This window comes from Colobus angolensis, unplaced genomic scaffold, assembly GCF_000951035.1.
Source record: "Colobus angolensis palliatus isolate OR3802 unplaced genomic scaffold, Cang.pa_1.0 Scaffold310, whole genome shotgun sequence".
Classification (NCBI taxonomy): domain Eukaryota; kingdom Metazoa; phylum Chordata; class Mammalia; order Primates; family Cercopithecidae; genus Colobus; species Colobus angolensis.
The window spans coordinates 1,636,591-1,657,605 of NW_012116378.1; the positions used below are offsets into that span (position 1 = coordinate 1,636,591).

Below are 21,015 nucleotides of genomic sequence, written 5' to 3' on the forward strand. Positions count from 1 at the left end.
AATTCAATGTTGACTAGACCAATGATGATATTTTAAACTATTTCCTTATGGAAATTCAGTGTCTTCTGGGAAAACTAACATTAGACTGCAAATCTGTTCCTAGCATTTAGAGACTCCTCATTAATAAGCCCCCTTTTTTTATAGTAAAATATGGCCTGGCCAAAAAAAAAAAAAAATATCTGACAAGATGTGAGACTCAATGTTGTTCTTATGATTTAGAAGGTAGACTGAAGTGAGATATACTTCCCTACAAATAAAATAGATATTCCTTAAAACGTCAATCAGAGTTATGTGGTTTCATTGTCTTTGTAAAGTATTTACATATTTACAACTAAGGCCTATTAAATATTTACTATTAAGGTTGCCACCCTCTGAGGTGGTTTGATGTTTCAGTCAGGGTCCAGAGGTTTTTAAAATTTTTTTTCATCAGTCATTCTTTGGAATTAAATGTGTGTACGTTGGTAGGACAGAAAAGGAATGGAATGTCAGCTTTCTGCCAATAACTCTTCTGGCTGCAAGAGAATTTCTCATTTTTTTTTCTTTTCAGTGTGAGTCACATGGAGAATTTATCTGAGTAGGGCATCAAAAGAAGGAGTGAAAAGCAATTAAGGAGAAAAAACACAGCTCCTTACATCCATGTTGGTCCATATTGGAAAATGAATGCTGAATATTACGGCTGGTTTTCAATTTCTTTTCTTTCTAAAGCCTAATTATTGAATTTTTCACTTGGAACATGCCCAGATAAGATGGAACTTATACAGGCTCCATTCTGAAAAAAAGATACCAGAAGTCATGATCTACTTTTCTCACTCTGGACATGGAAGTTCTCATCACAGTGGTCAGCTGAGGTGATTTCAAGGAATAATACCTGAAGGGATCCTTTAATTCAGGTTGCAGAACAAAAGCCCAAACAAATCATTAACAATAATTAACCTCTCAGATGTAATAAATTACTTTTAAATAAGTTAGTTTAGTGAGAGATGTAATTTGAACATATATAATAACAACAGTCTGACACTAACTTCTGTACCCTCTGCTTGAAGCAACTGACGAACCCTGACTGTGGTGTGATGGGAAGTTAACTTTACTCAACCTGTGAGACTGGATCTTCTGAACCATCCAAGGGCATAAGGCCCATTCTGATGTGCTTTGGAATGCACAAGGCCCATCCTATCTATTGCTCTAGGCTCTGCTGGCTTTAATTGAGAGTTTCTCAACCTCAGCACTTTTGATATTTGGGCCACATGTGGGAGGCCATCCTGTGCACTGTAGGATGTTTAACTGCATCCTTGGCATCTACCCACTAGATGCCAGTAGTGCCCAGCCCCTGACCCTCGTCAGGACAACCAAAATGTCCCCACACGTTGCCCAATGTCCTCTGGGAGACAGAATCACTCTGGTTGAAACCACTGCCCTAATAAGATACTGCAAATTTCCAGGTTTGATATCATTTAACTGATATTCTAAAAAGCATTGGCTACATCTGCATGCTACTGCCCTAGGCTTCTCTCTGAATATTTGATCTCAACTTTGCATTGAGTCTTGGAGGGAAGGGGCAATGTGTGTAGGATGTCCTACATCTAGGTTTGCCTAGGATAATCCAGTTTTTGTCTGTCATCTGGATGTAATTATTAAGTGGCACCACCTTGAAAAGTGACACAGTAAGAGTGAAAATTATTTGGCCTCCATGTGGTTTTGGAAAATGGGGAACAGTTTTAAGAGTTCTTATAGCGTCAGAAAACTTTTACTCTGCAGCAGTTTTTGATGCCTTCCTGTACTATTTTAAGAGCCTGGAAATTCAACTATTTCATGCCCATATGGACCACATACTCAAGTCTTTAGCCTTAACTCTTTAACAGCTTCAGTTTTTGTCCAAGTAGGCCAAGAGAGCTCAGACAAGGAAGAGAACAGTGCTTTTAAAAGAATGTTCTTCTTAATAAAAATAAATTCTGAAGTTCTAAGTAGTGAGTTACTGCTGAGTATATAATGACTTTCGTATTTGCTTTTATAATCACAGTATTGCTGGGCTCAGGCTTCCTGCTTGGAAAAGTGCTTTGCAATGCTTCAGACAGAAGAGAACGATTTTAGAACAGGCTGGGCTACGAGACAGGAGAGTTGAAGAAACTAGAGGTGGTTTGAAAGCAGTCATTCCTTTGGTGTTAAAGACAGGGGAAAAAAGATTGTTCCCCCTTATTAAATCCTGTCACATGTAGACGAGAGTGCTTGTTAAAGCCTCGAGTGGACATTTGCATTGTATGGTTCTCTGGTGTGTACCTTTGCTAAAATAAGTATGCAAATGTCTCCAGGTAGTAATATGCCCTCGACCCTGTGATCAGAATCGGTCTCTCACCTGGAAATGTGAAGACACGATGTTTGGCTAGTAATGAAGGTAAGATAATCATGTGGGACCACACCATTCAAAAGGTTGTCTCATGCTTACAAGATGAATGCTGTATTTCCAGCCATCATGCCCATGTATCAGACAGAAAGAATAAGGAAGAGGGGAGCTCAAAAGGACATCCTTGCTGGGACAGCTTCCCAAAATTACTGAAGCCCTCCACCTAACACTTATTCTCCAAAATCGATAGTTTTTCAGCCAGGTGTTTTTACCACCTCCTTCAGTATTATCTTACCAATAAATGGCAGGAAAATGGATATTGGGTAGACAATTAGCAAGCTCTGGTATATAGCCCAATTTTGCTAATGTTTAAAAGTCAAAACCACACAGATCTTCTAAACCAGTGGTCAACATTCACTGTCTGTGGACTAAATTCAGCCCACTGACTGTTTTGGTAAATAGTTTTATTGGGACACAACCACACCCCTTCATTTACATATGGTCTGTGACTGCTTTTGTGCTGTCAAACAGAGTAGTTGTGACACAGACTATATATGTGGCCTCCAAAGTCTAACATGTGGTCTCTCTGGCCCTTTACAGGAAAATGTTGCCAACCCCTGTTCTAAACAGATAACTCAATGAAAAAATGGGCAGAAGACATGAACAGACACTTTACAAAGAGGATATCCAAAGACCAATATGCACATGAACAGGTGTTCCAACTCATTAGTCACCAGGAATTTTTTTTTTTTTGAGACAGAGTCTTACTCTGTCACCCAGGCTGGAGTGCAGTGCCACAATCTCGGCTCACTGTAAGCTCCACCTCCTGGGTTCATGCCATTCTCCTACCTCAGCCTCCCGAGTAGCTGGGATTACAGGTGCCTGCCACCATGCCTGGCTAATTTTTTGTATTTTTTGTAGAGACGGGGTTTCACCATGTTAGCCAGGATGGTCTCTATCTCCTGACCTCGTGATCCGCCCACCTCGGCCTCCCAAAGTGCTGGGATTACAGGCATGAGTCACCGAGCCCAGCAGGAAATGTTAATTTAAACCACAGTGGGATGGCACTGCTTTCCCTTCAGAATGACTATAATCAAGAAAGAAAGAAAGAACTGACAGTATCAAGTGTTGCCTTAATATGGGACAATTGGAACTCTCATACATTGCTGGTGGCACTGTAAGTTGGTATAAAGACTTTGAGAAGCTATTGGGCAGTGTCTACTAAAGTAGAACATATGTCCCCCTCTGGGATGGAGCAGTTCCACTCTCAGGTATATGCCCAACAGAAATGCCTACGTATATTCACTGAAAGGGATGGACCAGAATGTTCACGTTGGCACTATTTATTAATAATCCAAAGTTGGTAACAACCCAAATGTCTATCAACAATAGAAAAGGGAAAAATGTGTTTTATTCATACGATGGAATACTTTTCAGTGATGAAGAGGAGCCTCACTACCTGCTACAACATATAATATTGACAAAAGAAGCCAGACAAAAAAGACTGATTCTGTTGCCTTGAAGTTCAGAAACAGGCAAACAGATCAATGGTGTTTGAAGTCAGAATATACGGTTCCTTTTAGGGGTAGAGATGGGGAGAGGAATGGTCGTGATTTGGTTGGTCATTATACAGGGGGTTCGCTTTGGCAAAATGCATTAAGTTGTGCACTTATGAGTTCAGAAGTTTTCTGCTTATATATTGTATTTCAATAAAGAGTTTCAAAGACAAAAAAGAAAAGAATACACATCTCTTTAATGATAGAAATGTATCAGCCTTGCTCTCAGCCAGTTTTCTATTGAAAATGATGTCTATAACATGTCCCTCATGAAACAACCACATGAACCTACATAATAGCCCTGGCCCTTTGGATTCTAGTCTTATTCACAAATGGAATAAATTTTCTGTCTTCAGATTTTTGCATTTGACTACATCTACCCTGACAGTGTGACTGACTAGGTGGTCTCAGCTCTACATATCCCACGGCAAGAATAAAAAGGTTGTATCTAAACTGCAGTGGATTAACCCACTGAGTAGACCGCGTGCCCCTGGGCTTTCTTGCCAAAGGAGAGAGCAAAGGCTGCAAGGAAGCTGAATGTGGAATTTTTGGACCCTAAGAAGGCAATTTGGAAGGATTTTTCCCCCATTTCTGTTTAGTCTTAACTTGGTGAATTTGTAAAGGGGTGCTGGAGACTGGGGAAGCTGTTGGTATGCAAAGTGTTGTCTGCCTCAGTTGTGCTCCTGAGTTTTGACTGTCTGCCCAGTGTTATGTGGGAAGCTAAATAAAATGTGTATACTTCTAAAAAAAAATCAATTTTAGATTTTACAAAAGGAGTCAAATATTATTACTCCCAAGGGAAGAATTGAGGCAGTTGTTGTTGTTTTTATTTTTAGAAGAGGGTCAGAGGGAGGCCGAGACGGGCGGATCACGAGGTCAGGAGATCGAGACCATCCTGGCTAACACGGTGAAACCCCGTCTCTACTAAAAAAAAAATACAAAAAACTAGCCGGGCGAGGTGGTGGGCGCCTGTAGTCCCAGCTACTCGGGAGGTTGAGGCAGGAGAATGGCGTAAACCTGGCAGGCGGAGCTTGCAGTGAGCTGAGATCCGGCCACTGCACTCCAGCCTGGGCGACAGAGCAAGACTCCGTCTCAAAAAAAAAAAAAAAAAAAGAAGAGGGTCAGAAGAAACAGCCAGGTCTTTTAAAAAAATCACCCAAATTTTTGGCTGACATATTCAGTTAAATTTGTCCCCTCTCATTGATGCCGGTAGGGAGTTATAAAGGACAGAAAAATATCAAATGCTAGAAATGAAGAGAAGGGATGTAATAATCCAAGAATTAGGGTAATTGGTGGCAATTTTTTAAAGACACTGCTATAAAGGAAATTTAAATAACTGTAACTAAAGCTAGATATTCAATCCAATAGTTACAGTATATACATAAGAGGTACTAGTTATTGTTTCATAATTATCCAAAATCTTTCATTTAAAAATACCATTTTGTTTCTTAGACTATGTGTATATGTTACATATATGTGTGTATGTATATTTCAAATACATATGTGTAGAAATTCATGAGGTTTTTTTTTAAGTTACCATCCTCCAAAGGGAAAAAACAAAAAACAAACAGACAAAAAAACCTGGCAAGTGATGAGAAGGAATTGGAGCTGTGTATAAGAATCTTAGAAGAGTTAGGTGATCTTGATGCAGCCTCCCAGGTCTGGTGTAGCACCTAAAAAGATCATTTTCTAAAAAGAAATCCAAATATTAGTTTAGGAGAAAACACAGAAAATCTCATGACTCTTGTTTTTGTGAAAATTAAAATCTGACAGTAGAAGGCAAAGTGGCATGGCCCCTGTGCTTGGGTTACTGCTGCTTCCCAAGGGGCTCCTTAGGGAGATAACTTCCCTGTTCCTTCTCTTTTTTACTTGGCAGTCCCAGGAGGACACTTGAGTTGGGGGACTAGGGGCGTTGCAACAAGGGTGTCCTTGCCAAGCTCCTGTGGTTGGCTGCTAATTGGACTTCTCACTTTGTGAACCAAAACATTTAGAGAGTCTTGTCTTAGGAAAAGCAAATTATTCTGCCCCGTGATGGCCCTTCAGTGTGAAAACATCAAGGAGCTAGTCTCACTGATAACAGAGTTGATCAGGGGAGAGTATGCAAAGACAAGACCCAATTATCAAAGCACAGCCTTTTCAAAGGGTTTTGAATAGATTGCACTTGTTTTGGTGAGAAACCAAATTAGAGAGTTCTGCCTCCTAAACTCTACATAGACTAATGTGTTGTTGGGAAGCACCCCTGCTCTGGGAGTTGCATTTACCTCTTGGTCATACTGAATTCCTTCATAGGAGGGCCTTTGATATATTTATTCTATAAGCAAAAATGGCAGCCCTGAGATTGGACAGCATCCCTTTGATTTCCTGTGGACTGTCCTTTTCTGGAGATACAGTTTATTCTTTCCTAAGCATCAGAATTATGATTCTGAAAAGTTTTGCTTTTGAAATACTACATCACAGTATCCTAATGAGAATGGTGAGCCATCTGCAACATTCAACACTTGGGTATGGCAGTCAAGTCTGGGCCCAATGAATGATTATGTTGTATAACTCACCAGGTTCCTCCAGGCAGCAGTCATTGCCACTGTAATTGATTCCTGATGAGAATGTTTCTTGATTTGCTGGTGCTGTAACCACTGATGCTGATTGTTCTCATCTCCTGAAATTATATTTAGTAACAGTATTCAACAAATATTACTCAAGTGGTTATTGTATATGAGACCAGGCTCTGGGGGTAAAAAATGAGTATGACAACCTTGTCTTTGAGGAGACAAGTGTTTCAGGAGGAAACAGACAATATGAGCATCATAACAGAGGTATGAACAGGAAGCTAGCAGAGCTCCTATTGGAGGGTGGTGACGTGAATCAGGGAATGTCCCTCCAGGAAATTCAGAGAGGCTAATGGGAGTTACACAGGCAAAGGAGAAATGGAAGGGAGGTGACAGAGGAAGAAGAGCATTATAGGTGGAGGGAAATTTCTCCTTGAAAACAAAGGAATCACATTCAATGTATGACCTAGAATTTCAGTGGACATCTCCTCTGGCAAGAAGTTGAGTAGAAGGATGGCTGCATTTTGGAATGTTCAAAGTGTGGAGAGGATGCTATGTGCACTGTAGTAAGTGCAAAACAATGGGTCGGATTTTTAAAAATTTCAGGTACCACACATATTTATCTATATAGTGTGACATGACACAGAAGTCACAGACTGTTGAAAAGTTTATGCCATAAAAATAAATAACAATTTGAGTTCACTTCCTGTGAGTGGCCTAGGGTTTTTAAGACAAGACAGAATAATAGGTTGTCAAGGGCCAAATACAGACATGGATGATTTAGAATCCTTTGCTTTTCTGTTCTCAGAGCACATGGCATTTGGTATAATTGAATCCAGGGCAGATGGGTGCAAGCCCCATTCAATTTTGGGGGGAAACCAGTTAACAAGCATGTGTCCAAATGTGGGATTAAACTTGCAAGGCAAGCCAGTTGCTTTCAATAACACTTAGAAAACACTAATTAGTGAGAGGGAAATACTCTGTCAAATGGTTTGAGAATAGTAAAGACAAATGCAACAAGGAAACATTGTTTTTAGTTACAATTTATATTGTTCTATAAGAAATGGGGCTGCAGGTGCTTTCCTCAGACAAAATGAATCCCAAATACATTTACCTAAGGTTTCTAGAAATAATACAAATGTGTCTTTAAAAACTCAGATACATGAAGCAGTAGAATCCAATTTGGAAGTCCTCTTGACCTAAGCAGTCTGGTTTCTCTTTGGTAAGTTGCCTGTTTCCAGACTATAAATGAAACAAAATAATTGCTATGTTAGTAGAGATGAATAGATGGAAGATGATTTTTTCTTATGGGCTTATAAAACTCCAGGCGGGAAAAGATGAAAGCCAAAAGTAGAAAAATATTCAAAGGAAACAAATTGCAATTTTAGTTTTCTAAATCAGGGGTCGGTGAACATTTTCTGTAAAAGGCCAGATATTTTAGGTTTAGTGAACATGCGGTTGGTCTCTGGCAACTGCTCACCTTTGCTGGTGTAGTGAGAAAGCAGTCATAGACAAGTAAACGAATGGGTGTAACTATGTTCCAAGAAGACTTTATTTGTGGATATTGAAATTTGTATTTCATGTCATAAAATGTTATTCTTTTAATTTTTCCAACCATTCAAAAATGTAAATAAAATTTTACCCACCCTGTGCTAGATCTGAGACAATTATCTCCCCACAAGTTTGTTCTGTTAGAAACTTCTTGGTTGAAAAGCAACATGCTTTCCCTTTAAAGTTTTCATAAATTTATTAAATGATGATGTTTTCCCCCACTGGTGTTTTCCTACTTTTTTCTAGAATGCTCAGTGCTCTTGTAACACTTTCTAACATCTGTTGTCATCATGCATTTATTAAGCACTCATCATAAACTGAAATGCTGGGGACAGACGTCAGAGGAAAAGAAAATATTAGCAATAGAAAGTGGTACAGAAGCTCCTCTATTTATGGAATTTCAACTCCTGCACTTTCAGAGATACAAACAAAACCATACCCTGGAGCAAAGCCCTCTGGCTCTCTCTTCACCACCAAAATATGCGTCAAGAGGTTCTGGGAGCTCTTTTAGTTTCTGCCCTTTTTAAAAAGAATTTCTAGTTTTTTAGTCTATGGAATATTTGCTGTCTTTCTGCTAGGTGTTGAGGAATTTTGCCAGGAACCCCATCTTATGTGATAACCTCAGAGGACTTGAAAGAAGAAAGTACTAGTAAGAAGTAGTAGAAGTAAAGGCAAGATAGAAACAGTTTTTTTCTGTTTTTGTTTTTTTTTTTTAATTGAAATAGAAAAACTGTTGTAAGCCCTTTGGCAGGAAGAATGATTTTGAGGACAAAGATCCCATCATACAACCTGAGACGAGCTCTGTACTTGTGTAATAATAGCAAACATTGATACAGAGCTTCTATGTGCCTGGCTGTGTTTTAAGTGATTACACGATCATATGAGTGTGCATTTTCACTAATTTAATCACCACCAAAAAAAGTGTTAATCAGCTAATGAGCTCGAGAAATGATTGGTGAAACAGTGAAACTTGAACGTGGCTCCAGAATTAGCATCATAGGCCTATTTGTGTTAATTTAAGAGAAGGAAACAAATCTGGTAAGTGTATCCAGTCATGGATGGTTCCATGGGTTTGCAGCTTTTGGCATCTGCCCAACCTTAAAGTAAGAGGCAGAACAGCAATGCTATTTTGGGGTGATATTACGGATGCTAAAGCTGTTGAGGAATTCCCTGTGTTGCTTGTGGGCAGATTACCCATTTCAGAAGATTTTCAGTGTATGAAATGAAACAGGTCGAATGTAGGCAAAGATGTCAGCCAACGCATTTATCAGGAAGGAGGAGAATGAAAAGATCGACTCATACCTCACCCAGGTTGAAATCTTGAAGTTGCAAGCTTCTACCCTGTTCAAGACCTCTGGACATAGGAACAAAGTCATAAATAGCCTTTAGAGCTTAACATGTATTCAACCAAAAAGCATAGTGGACTCTGTCTGTGCTCTGCTGGAATATCTCAGATCTTTTACCAGTTCTGTGTGCCTGTCCCATTCACCAGCTTCTGTGTAGTTTTGCTTCTAATGACCAACATCTGTGAATACTCTGTGGGGTTCTGGAGCAGTTGCCCTATATTCTCAAAGAGCAGGAAGTGCCTGGGAGTTTACATCAGCCTGGGGGTGTCCCACAGCCCATGACTGACTGATGTGTGTGAAAATATTGAAGTCCAAATTCTTTGGCGAAGGCGGGACAAAGTTTAGATGTAATTAATACCCCAGACCTTCCCTCAGGACCAGACTGAGACGACTAGGACTTTGCTAGAAATCACACGCTTACTTGGTTTTATTCCCTTCCCTACCCTGTTATGCTCACCCCTTACCCATTTCTCCTGGGAACAGGTTCTTAATAAATCAATTGCACATCAGTCTTTATCTTAGTATCTGCTTCTGCGGAACTCTACCTAAAGCAAGAAGCACATATATTATTAAGACAGAGAAACATTGCAAGGCTTTACCTTAATTAGCAATGAAATATTGAATGAAATAATGGACTGAATGAATTGATAGAAGCTTTGCACTACTCATGTTGTAGTTAGGGAAACAGGAAAACGATAAAACATTGAAATAATGACTATTACATTTTAGAGTTTGAGAGTCGTATAGTGAGACTGCCCACATAGTGCAGCCTCTCTGGCTGATGGTAATGTAGGTTCAGCTTATATATGGCCAGGGAAGAAGATACTACCACCTCCTGGGACAGTTGCCTTCCTTCCTCCTTCCCTCCCTTTCTTCATTCCTTATTTCCTTCCTTCTACTTTATGGAGGTAAAATTCACATGCCATACAATTCATTCATTTAAAGTGAACAATTCCTTGGTCTTTAACATATTCAAAGTTGGGCAACCACTATTAACATCAATTTCAGAACATTTTCATCACCCTGTAAAGAAAAACTGTACCCTTTAGCTATCACCCCCTCAACTTCTCAACCCCCAAGCTCTGCAGTCCTAGGCAATCCCACATCTACTCTGTGGATTTGCTTATTCTTGACATTTTGTATAAGTGAAATAATATAATATTTGGTCCTTTGTGACTGACTTCTTTCAATTAGCTTACAATTTTCGAGGTTCATCCATGTTGTATCAATATTTCACTCCTTTTAATGGCCAAGTAATCTTCCATTGTATGGATAGATCATATTTTGTTCATTCATTCATCAGTTGGTGGGAAGTTGGTTTGGTTCTACCTTTTGGCCATTATGAATAATTTTACCATGAACATGTGTGTACAAGTTTTTGTGGACATATGTTTTCATTTCTCTTGGCTATATACTAGAAGTAGAATTGCTAGGTCAGATACAGAAAGTTATTTCTATATTCAGGCAAACTCTGAGTCTCCTTAACTTGCGTACTTGGTACTTATCCAGCTTTCTGAAGAAATATGGACAAGATTTTCTTATGCATGGCATCCCCTCAAATTATTCATCATCTTTATGTCCTCCTTCAACTTTCAAAGACTGAGTATCTTCTGTTCTTTCAATCATTCCACTGCAAAAATGGGACTTACAGAAATGCAAACTGATAGCTTTGAGGTTGTTACATTATCTGTTATAATGTACAAAACAGCTTTCTTTTGTTCCAAATCTCAGACTTTCCCATCAACAACAGGGAACAAGTGGCTAAGTTATTTTGCTAAGATAAGAGAAAACAAATTATTTTCTGGGTAAGAAGGCTTTTTGATAGACTCTGCATGGATTTTCCCTTTGGAAATCAAGAGGACTAATGATTTGTATAGTTTATATATACATTTGTCATTTCTTGACATGTTAATGTGAGAAAAAAGAATTCTGTGCTTCTGAAAAATAAAATTTGATGGAAATCAGTTATCTTAAGAGCTTTAAAAGAAGTCACGTGTAGCATTCTTTTTATTCTTAGTCATGAAGACAATGGGGAGAAAACTTGACAAAACCACGGAAAATGTAGCAAGTTACTTAGCAGGCTCTGGGTTGTGCTGAACTGGGCCAAATGTTATGGTCATTTCTTCTTCTGTAGCTGTGAATGGATCTGATCCTTGCTTGTTTGTCGTACACTCAGGAATATTTTCCACCTTCTTTTAACATTAAATCCAGAGCTCAGGATGGCTTCTGACACTGTCTCATGCTATCAGCATGACGTTGGACAAGTCACCTGGTCTTTCCGAGTTTCAGTTTCTGCATTGTACTATCACTGCATCAGTGGCTTTCAGACTGTGTTGCACGGGATAACAACCAAAGAATCTTACTAAAAATGTCAATGGTGTGGTGCTACAAGGGATTATGCAAGTAGACTCTGGGGAGGTCCTCATAATCTATTTTTTTTTTTATTTCGAGGCTAAATTTTATTATTTAGAGTATCTTTTTAAAATTATTATACTTTAAGTTCTAGGGTACATGTGCATAATGTGCAGGTTTGTTACATATGTATACTTGTGCCATGTTGGTGTGCTGCACCCATCAACTCGTCAGCACCCATCAACTCGTCATTTACATCAGGTATGACTCCCAATGCCATCCCTCCCTCCTCTCCCCTCCCCATAATAGGCCCCGGTGTGTGATGTTCCCCTTCCGGAGTCCAAGTGATCTCATTGTTCAGTTCCCACCTATGAGTGAGAACGTGCGGTGTTTGGTTTTCTGTTCTTGTAATAGTTTGCTGAGAATGATGGTTTCCAGCTACTTCCATGGCCCTACAAAGGACACGAACTCATCCTTTTTTGTGGCTGCATCGTATTCCATGGTGTATATGTGCCACATTTTCTTAATCCAGTCTGTCACTGATGGACATTTGGGTTGATTCCAAGTCTTTGCTATTGTGAATAGTGCTGCAGTGAACATACGTGTGCATGTGTCTTCATAGCAGCATGATTTATAATCCTTTGGGTATATACCCAGTACCCACCCAAGTGATGCTGATGCCCATTGTCCTGAAGACCATACCTTCAAAAACACTGACTAGCCATTTCCTTCTGGTCCCTCTTCCTCGTGTTCTGTATTCCACCAAAAGGGAGAAGAAATATTATTATCTTTCCAGGTAATATCTTTTCATCTGTGCTGTGTGCAAGGACATGAAGGAAGACAACTAAGGTTGAAATAATGAAAAAAGTCCCAGTCTGATGCTTAGATTCTGATTTATTAGAATTATTTTGACTGTAACAATTTTAACCAAAAATAGGGTTTCTTAACCTTGGTACTATTGACATTTGGGACCAGATCATTCTTTGCCTTGTGTGTGTGAGGCTGCCCTGTGCATTGTAGGAAGTTGAGCAGCATATCTGGCCTCCACCTACTAGATAGCAGTAGCAGCTCCCCCTCCGTCCAAGTTACAGCAACCAGATATGCCTCCAGATACTGTCAAATGTGCCCTAAGGGGCAAATTTGCCCCTGGCTGAGAACCACCTTCATAAGGCATGGTCCCCAAAGAAAATAATCAAGAAATTAGGTTTGGAGCAGTTTTCTTCGGTTGGTTCTTATTGCACAGCAAGGCAAAGAAGGCCCTGCTAAACTGTTGGTGCTTGACCTTTATGTACCAAGCATTCCTGGGGGATCTGGAACTCCGTGGCTCATCCTCTCTATTTGCTGGATTAATGGGATACAGACAGTTTAAGTGACTTGGCAGGAAAAGGACATTCTGTTTTATTCTCCTCATTTTATTACACTCCTGACAACAAATTCTTACATTTGCCTTATATGTTCTGCTCCCTATCATTATCACAAGATAGATTAGTGGGTGAGGGGGGTAGGGAAACCAATATATGTGAAATTGCTTTGAAACCTGCAGACACCAGAGTAATGCCAGGTGTCATCATTCATCCTACTCCTGAGCCTCTGAAGCCAGGAGTTTCTTGAGATTATAAAAGTGGTTTTTTGGGGGGTGACTAGTCAAGTGCTCCAAAGAACTCCAGAGTGGTCAGTTTTGATCACACAAATGGCCAATTTTTACCCAGTCTGTTAGCCTTTTAACAGCACACCATGTTGCGTGGAGACCCACTTGTGTATGGGTCTTCAACGATGGGTGGAGACCCAGGGCTCAGTTCTACTCTTCTGCTCTGGAGAACTTTCTCTTTGTTTTCTTGGGTGGTGCAAGAGCTACTTCACTGAAAGAAAATGTGTTGTTGGTGTGAGAGGCACTGCTAAGTGGAAATTATTAAAGGATGAATTCCTTATGTCTGTGAAAGGTTTCTCCACCTTGGCACTCCAGACATTTGGGACCAGAACATTCTTTGTTGTGAAGGCTGTCCTGTGCAGCGCAGGATGTTGAGCAGCATCTCTGGTCTCCACCCACTGGATGCAAGTGACACCCTTCCCCTGCAGTTGTGGCAGCCAAAGATAGCCTCAGATATTGCCAAGTTTCTCCTCAGTGGCAAAATTTCCCCTGTTGAGAATCACTGGCCTAGGAGGTGTGGATGTGACACCAGCAATCTAATGAATCGGTCTGACTTGTCAAAAAGAGTCTCCACCTTGAAACATACTGGAATGGCCCGCAAAGAGATTGGGGTCAACTACCATTTACATCGCAACTCTACCATTTATTAGATGTGCAAAACAAGTTAATTACCCCCATAAATAAAATTAAAATAATCATACTTTCCTTCCCGGTTGTTTTGAGGATCCCGATGTTTGCAAAGCATCTAGTTGAGCCTGTGACGTAGTGCTTAATGAATAGTGGAATTGTTACCATTTCAAACAATAATTCTAGCACCTGCAGTGTTGGCGTTGTCATGGGAATTCTGCAGGCTTTAGACAACTGAAACACTGTGCAACTGTGCAGAAGAAAGGAAATTATGATCAGAGGAATGAAGGCAATAGACTAACATTTGATTATGGATATAAATGAAAAATCATTTCTTAATTCCCAGACGGTTATTTGGAAAGTCATAGCTGGAGAAATTGCAGCCTCTCCTTTTTGCCTAATGACCCTTGAATTGAACATATATATTAGAAATGTATTAGAAATGTCTCTTTTTAGGTACTTTTTAAGGATACCCTCCCTGGTTGTGTGGCATAGAGTAGAAATTCTTCAGTGAAAATATCAAAATGGCAAAAATAAGATAAACCAATAATACCAAATAGAACCTACTGTAATGGTCATTCTTTTTTCCTCACACTTCCTTGCTTGTTTTCTTTCCCTGAATTCTCAGATTATCATATTCTTGACTCCAGTTGATGCATATATTTATGATATTCTTCGTACCAGGGTTTGAAGCCAAAGACAATGGTACTATGCTGTGCCGGGATGTTCTCCTCTCTCTTCTCCATCTCTCCTATGTGATCACAGCTCCAGGCACCATTTTTGGAAACACCAGGAATTCTTCCTTCACTGCTCTTCAGCCCAGCTGTCTTCAGGCTGGGGGTTGTCTCCCTAAACTTACCTGGAAAAAAGAATGAGGACCTTCATTCTTACTTCTATTTCTTCTATTTCTACATCCCTGGAAGGGTTAACAGGGTGGGAAGAAATTATGGCTGTAAAGCAAAATGATAATTCCTGAAATAGCATATATGTTTACAGTTGTCAGGCTGAGATTTTTACCCCCAGTTTGCTGAAATTCTGCCTAATGAGATGTCCTCCCTCAAAAGCACATTCGGTGTATCCATTGCTCCTGTCTGTGAGTGTGGATGAAGTCAGCCTTGTCATTGCCAATGCCAGGGCCTTAGCAGGGCTGGTAGGTTCTTCACTTACAGGAGACACATGATTTCAGATGAGGAGGGCCTTAAGCTGCTACTCCAACTCTCCTTTCTGATTCTGGACTTTGATTTCCTTAATTTCATCTCTGTAGCTCCATGAAAAAACTTTAAAAAGAGACAACTCTAAACTGTGTTCAGTCTTCATATAAACTGTGTTCAGTCTGTTTATACAATAGTGTAAATAAAGATTCTAATTAATACAGTTTGGAAAACTGTTAGGCATTGTCTAGTAAAGTTGAAGATACGCATGCCTATGACCCAGCCGTTATATTCCTGGGTTTGTACCCTATAAAAATGCATGCACATATGCACAAGGAGATATGTATAATGATGTTTAAGCAGTGTGGTTTTCAGTAGTCCAAGATTGAAAAGGACATAAATGTTCATCAACAGTTACAAAGATAAATAGTAATAAACACATATAATGGAGTACTAGACAGCAATGGGAATGAACAAACAACAGCTACATACAGCAACATGAATGAACCTTAGAAACAGAATGTTGAGCAAAAGAAGTCAGCTACAATAAAAGCATACTTATGAATCTGTTTACATAAAGTTAGGAAACAGGCAACACTAAGCTCTAATATTTATGGATGCCTGACTTCCTAAAAAGCAGTGGATTTCAACCAGGAGTGATTATGCCTTTCCCCACTCCCTGGGGGACATCTGCAATGTCTAGAGTCATCTTTGGTTGCCACAATTGGTGTAGGGGGAATAATACTGGCATATAGTGGGTAGAGGCTGGGGATGATGTGAAACATTCTGCAATGTCAGGCTCTACCACAAAGAATGATTGGTTCCCAAATGTCAAGAGTGTTGGGGTTGAGAAACCCTGCTGTAAAAGGGAAGTGAAGAAGTGAAATCATGACAGTGTCTACCACTGGGATGGGAGAGGGAAATACAGCCAAGGGACATGGGGATCTAGGGTACTAGCAATATTCTAATTTTTGATCTCAGTGAAGGTTAGACAGGTGAATGTTTTGTAACAATTCATTAAGCTGCACATTATATGCTATTGATTTTTCCATTTCAAAATGTTAAAAATACTCTAGGGCTCTAGGGGCTAGATTAGCAGGACAATAGGATGGCATAGTGTGGGCACTGGGATTGGGGGAGGGATTACTCATCTAAGAGGGTCTCATAGTAACTCTGTTAATAATGGTGGGGCTGGGCCTCCAAGAAGGGCCTGTCCTGCCATCTGAAGTGATTTTTAATACTCAGATGGGCCCTCAGCTCTTCCTACACTCTGAAGTTGAATTTGCTTTCACAGATTTGGGTAAAGTTTTTCTGAGAAAAGTAATCACCCTTGCATTGGCATTAACTGTGGAAAATTTTAACTCAGCCTATAGGCAGGCAGAATAAATGCAAACAAGGATTTTAATTTAAATGCTCTGGCAGAAAGGGCAGCATTCAGTTCTGGAAATGCTGTAACGTTTAGGGACAGGAAGACATGGAAATTCCACAGTTAGCAGGGCACATTTTCTCTTAAAGGTGATGCTAGTAGAGTAACTCATACAGATTATTTTTAAGTCCTCTCTGGGGTGAATTATAAACATCTGATAAATTTATTTCTTAAAAAAGAAAAAAAAAAACTAAACAAAGAATAACATTAGCCCAGCAGGCTCTTAGCCAACAAATTGGATGAACTTCAGCCTCCTCTGAAGTGAGGTTTTATGTCCTTCTTGCTCCCTTTTTCTCTCTCTCCATTACCCCAAAGGATCAAACATGCATTCTGAAACCACATGCCATGTCAATATACAGTTTAGTTGACTTAGAACAATACCTGTGCATAGTATGCACTTAGAAATATTTATAAAGTGTGGAATGATAGACAATGGACACTCAGAAGGACAGTGGGGGTGGATGATGGTAAATTACTTAATGGGCACAATGTACATTCTTCTGGTGATGGATACCCTAAAAGCCCTGACTTCATCACTACACAATCTATCCATGTAATGAAATTATACTGCTACCCTATACATTTATACAAATAAAAATGTTAAATGTAAAATATTATTTGTTGAATCATGACCAAGTGAACAAATAACATGGGAAGGCTACTTGGAAGTACAGATATGCAAATAAGAAATTTTGATTAGAGTGGTGTTTTAAATATACCCTGAAATATATTTAAATGAAATAATAATGTGTGAAATTCAAATTGTTTAAGATTGAACAGACTTCTTAGAGTTCTGCATGATCTTCTAGATCCCTTCTGGAGCTTTGAGCCTTAAACAATCAGACTAAGAATTGAAGGAGGTGGATGATTCATTCCAAGGTGATTTAAGAGTCTTGCAGCATGAACTGATCATTTCTTTAAGTGCTTTGCCCAATCTCACAAAACTCTTCAAACACAGAGAAAAAACAATCCTATTGCATTTGAACATTTTACTCCAACTTAACTATGACACTTTAGCAATAAATAATGCTAGAAGGCAGAAGTCATTCCTAAAATGTAAGTACACAGTGTGGGGATGATGGAGTATTTTTGGCTTACAAGAATGTCATTTAGTGACTTACTACATTTTTCGAAGAAAGAATACAAACCAAATCTAGGATGACCCAGTTTTAAGAGGTGACTTACTCAGGAGTAATGATCAAAAGGCTATGATTAAGGTTTTAAAGACCCAGGGATTCACCTTGTGTTGTTTAAATAGATTAATAATTAAATAGTGTTTGCAGGGAAAGGGATTTTTAGCTTCAGGGACTTAAAGGCAAGTGTGACAGAAGAAAAAGTTCTAAGGCTGGAGTGTTCATCTTTCTTTCTGAATAGACCACAGTGAAGTGAAAGTCCCTAAACTGGGGCTTGTCTAGGCCATTGAATTACATCTGTATACACATGCCCCCATCAGGCTGCCCTGGCTGCAGTTCTCTGAAACATGCCAGATGGTGAAGCTCAAGCTGGTTCTCTGTCTTATTCTAAGGGTCTTTGATGACTTTCCTCTAAAGGTTGCTTTTAGCAGCAGAACAGAGTGAAAGTAGAGGGAACTTCAGTGTGTCATTTTTCCAGCTCTGCCTGGACATGTCGCAGAGCAGGGAAGGCCTCCAAGATGAATGGGCATGCTCATTTCTCTCACAAAGCAGAAGAAAGGAGACTTGGGTAGGTCAGACTGGGAGAACGAGAGACTTGGGCAAATAGTTCAATTGACTTTCTCATAAGACAGGCAACACTGTTTGGAAGTTCCTGGGTTTGGCAAGGGATTGATTTTAAATTTATTTTTTATTTTTTTATTTTTTTTTTTGAGACGGAGTCTCGCTCTGCCACCCAGGCTGGAGTGCAGTGGCCGGATCTCAGCTCACTGCAAGCTCCGCCTCCCGGGTTCACGCCATTCTCCTGCCTCAGCCTCCTGAGTAGCTGGGACTACAGGTGCCCACCACCTCGCCTGGCTAGTTTTTTTGTATTTTTTTTTTTTTTAGTAGAGACGGGGTTTCACCGTGTTAGCCAGGATGGTCTCGATCTCCTGACCTCGTGATCCGCCCATCTTGGCCTCCCAAAGTGCTGGGATTACAGGCTTGAGCCACCGCGCCCGGCCTATTTATTTTTATTTTTTATGTTTGCAGTATAAAATACACACAGTGAAGGGTGTAAATTATACTAGTCTGAACTGTACTGCTCAGTGAAAGTTTACATATGGGTGTACTCCAGTAGCTGCCATACAGATCAAGATATAGATCATTTCCAGCACCCTAGAAGGTTCCCTTGTACCACCTTCCTAGTCAATACCACCTTCCCACTTTGGTAACCACTATTATGACACCTATCACCATGGATTCCTTTTGCCTATTGCACTTAAACATTTGAATTTCAGTTGCAGAATAAATAAGTGAAATCTTACAGTTTGTACACTTGTGTCTGGTTTCTTTTTCCCAACAATGTTTGTGAGATTAATTCATTTGTTCTGTGCATCAGTAGCATTTTCCTTTTTATTGCTGAGTAGTATTCCATCATGTGCACAGACTATAGTTGGTTTGTCATGCACCAGTTGGTGTACATTTGGATCGCTTTTATTTGGGGCAATTATGCCTCAAGACAGTATGAACATTCTTGTATATGATGAGATTATTGTACTCTATATATCTAGGGGTGGAATTTGCTGGATAGGAGGGTAGGCCTATGATTGACTTTAGCAGATATAACTATACAGTTTTCCAGCTGGATAAACCATCATGGGACTATCTAATGGTAGATTCCTCAGGTCACTTGCACCTCTGGCTTCACATTCCCACTGTTAATTACAATTATGCTGCGAATTGTTCTAAAATGTTACATGGTTCGTTCAACTAAATTGTAAGGGCTAAAATTCAGGGGCCACATCCAACTTTCCTCCCTCCTCCTCTTACACAGAGCAAGTGGAGAGTCATCCAGCCGGTTCAGTACAATGGGACCCTGACAGATTGGCACAGGCTACCCCCAAATACATCTTCCACTTCGTAGCCACCCCTCTGGGGCTTGCATTGATTGATTTCATGAATCTGTAGTCTCTACTCTGGCCCCAGGGCTGGCTTTTGTCTGGATTCAACTTGTGGGAGGCTGGACATAAATTACAGAATGACAAGGCTGTGGAGGGAACTCTGTGATCTTCTCCAAGGTGTTTTAAAGTGCAGGTTTCCATGAGGCAATTTCAGAGCAGAGGCCAGTTTTAAGGGTTATTGTGAACCTACAGGATGTGTCCTGCAAGCCCCTCCTGGAACTCGGTTAGCCCTAGGTGACCAGCATCCCGCACAGCCTTGTCCCCTCAGCAGTTCCCCTGGGTAGCATGACTTGGTTCCTGTCAGTCCTGCTCTCTCCAAGGATCCCCGCATTTGAGACTGTAACAGAAGAAGGCTTTCTAGGAGAAAGGCTCTGAATCTCCTTCCACTGTCAGGCCCACACCTCCTTCAAAGTTAGTGAAAGTCTCTCTTTCTTGGAAACCCAAGTTCGCCCTCTCATTGGCATTGAAGGATTTGGCAGTCCCCGCCTCAGCAGTCAGGGTCCCACGGGTCCGGGGAGGGTACGGTAGCAGGAGGCAGGCGTGCCGGCCGGCCTGACACCTGTCGTGGGCGCGTTCGGCCTCCGCAACCCCCAACAGCTGTCAGCGGTGGCTGCCGCAGGGACCAGCCAGGAGCGGAAGGAATTAAACGCCCGCCCATCGCATCAGACTCGGCCGCTCCCTCCTCCTCCTCCTCTTCCCCCTCCCACTTTGCGCCGCCTTCTCCAGGTCCCCACCGGCTCTGCGGCGGGACGCTGTGTCAGGGGCGCTTTGCATAGCACTCGGCACGCACGGAGCAGGGCTCTCGCCCCAGGGCTGCCCCGGGATGGCAGTGAAGTACGGGGAACTCAGAGAGACACCGTGACCCCAGGCTGAGCCCGAGGCGCGCCACTCCTCCCGGAGGCGACATGGGGCACCCGGTGTACCGCGGCGAGAAGCCCCAGCTGCACTACGCGGTGAGTGTCCTGACGCGTGCAGAGGACACAGGGGGCGCCACTGGGCCGCCCCAGGTGGGGACTGCGAGGGGCGATGGTAGTCGGGGCTCCCCACAGGTCCACGCAGGTCCACAGCTGAGGGGGTGGCGGGTGGTCGGGTACGTCACCCCGAAGTGCCACCTGCTCACTCAGTGGCCTTCCCGAAATCTTTTAGAAGGTACGGGGGAGCCCCAACCCTGGATTCAGTGTTTCTTTGCCCCAACGCTGTGGTCACTGCATCCGGGACCGGGGCTGGACTCTTGCCACAGCCCCGCTGACAAAGGCTGACAAATGGGGTTCCTGGGGTTAGGCCTGGGTCGCTCATTCAGCCTTCAGTCAGATATGTTGAAAGGAAGAGAATAAGACTGGACAGGAGGCAGGGCTGCTTCATGATCTCAGTGTGTGGCGAGTGGACTTGCAAAAGAAATGC

General features: G+C 41.2%; 1 protein-coding gene across 2 annotated transcripts in view; it reads left to right on the top strand.

Annotated features, from left to right (window-relative positions):
* Window positions 1–21,015, top strand: part of ARHGAP6 (Rho GTPase activating protein 6) — a 546,871-nt gene that overhangs the window by 225,821 nt on the left and 300,035 nt on the right. Inside the window, exon 1 of one of the 2 annotated variants that reach the window (XM_011950884.1) lies at window positions 20,336–20,567. The exons of the other annotated variant lie outside the window; for it this stretch is intronic. Coding sequence (XP_011806274.1) covers window positions 20,520–20,567 — 48 coding nt within the window. The 5' untranslated portion in view covers window positions 20,336–20,519. Of the gene's footprint in view, window positions 1–20,335; window positions 20,568–21,015 lie in introns of those variants that run through there. 2 annotated transcript variants of the gene reach the window in all.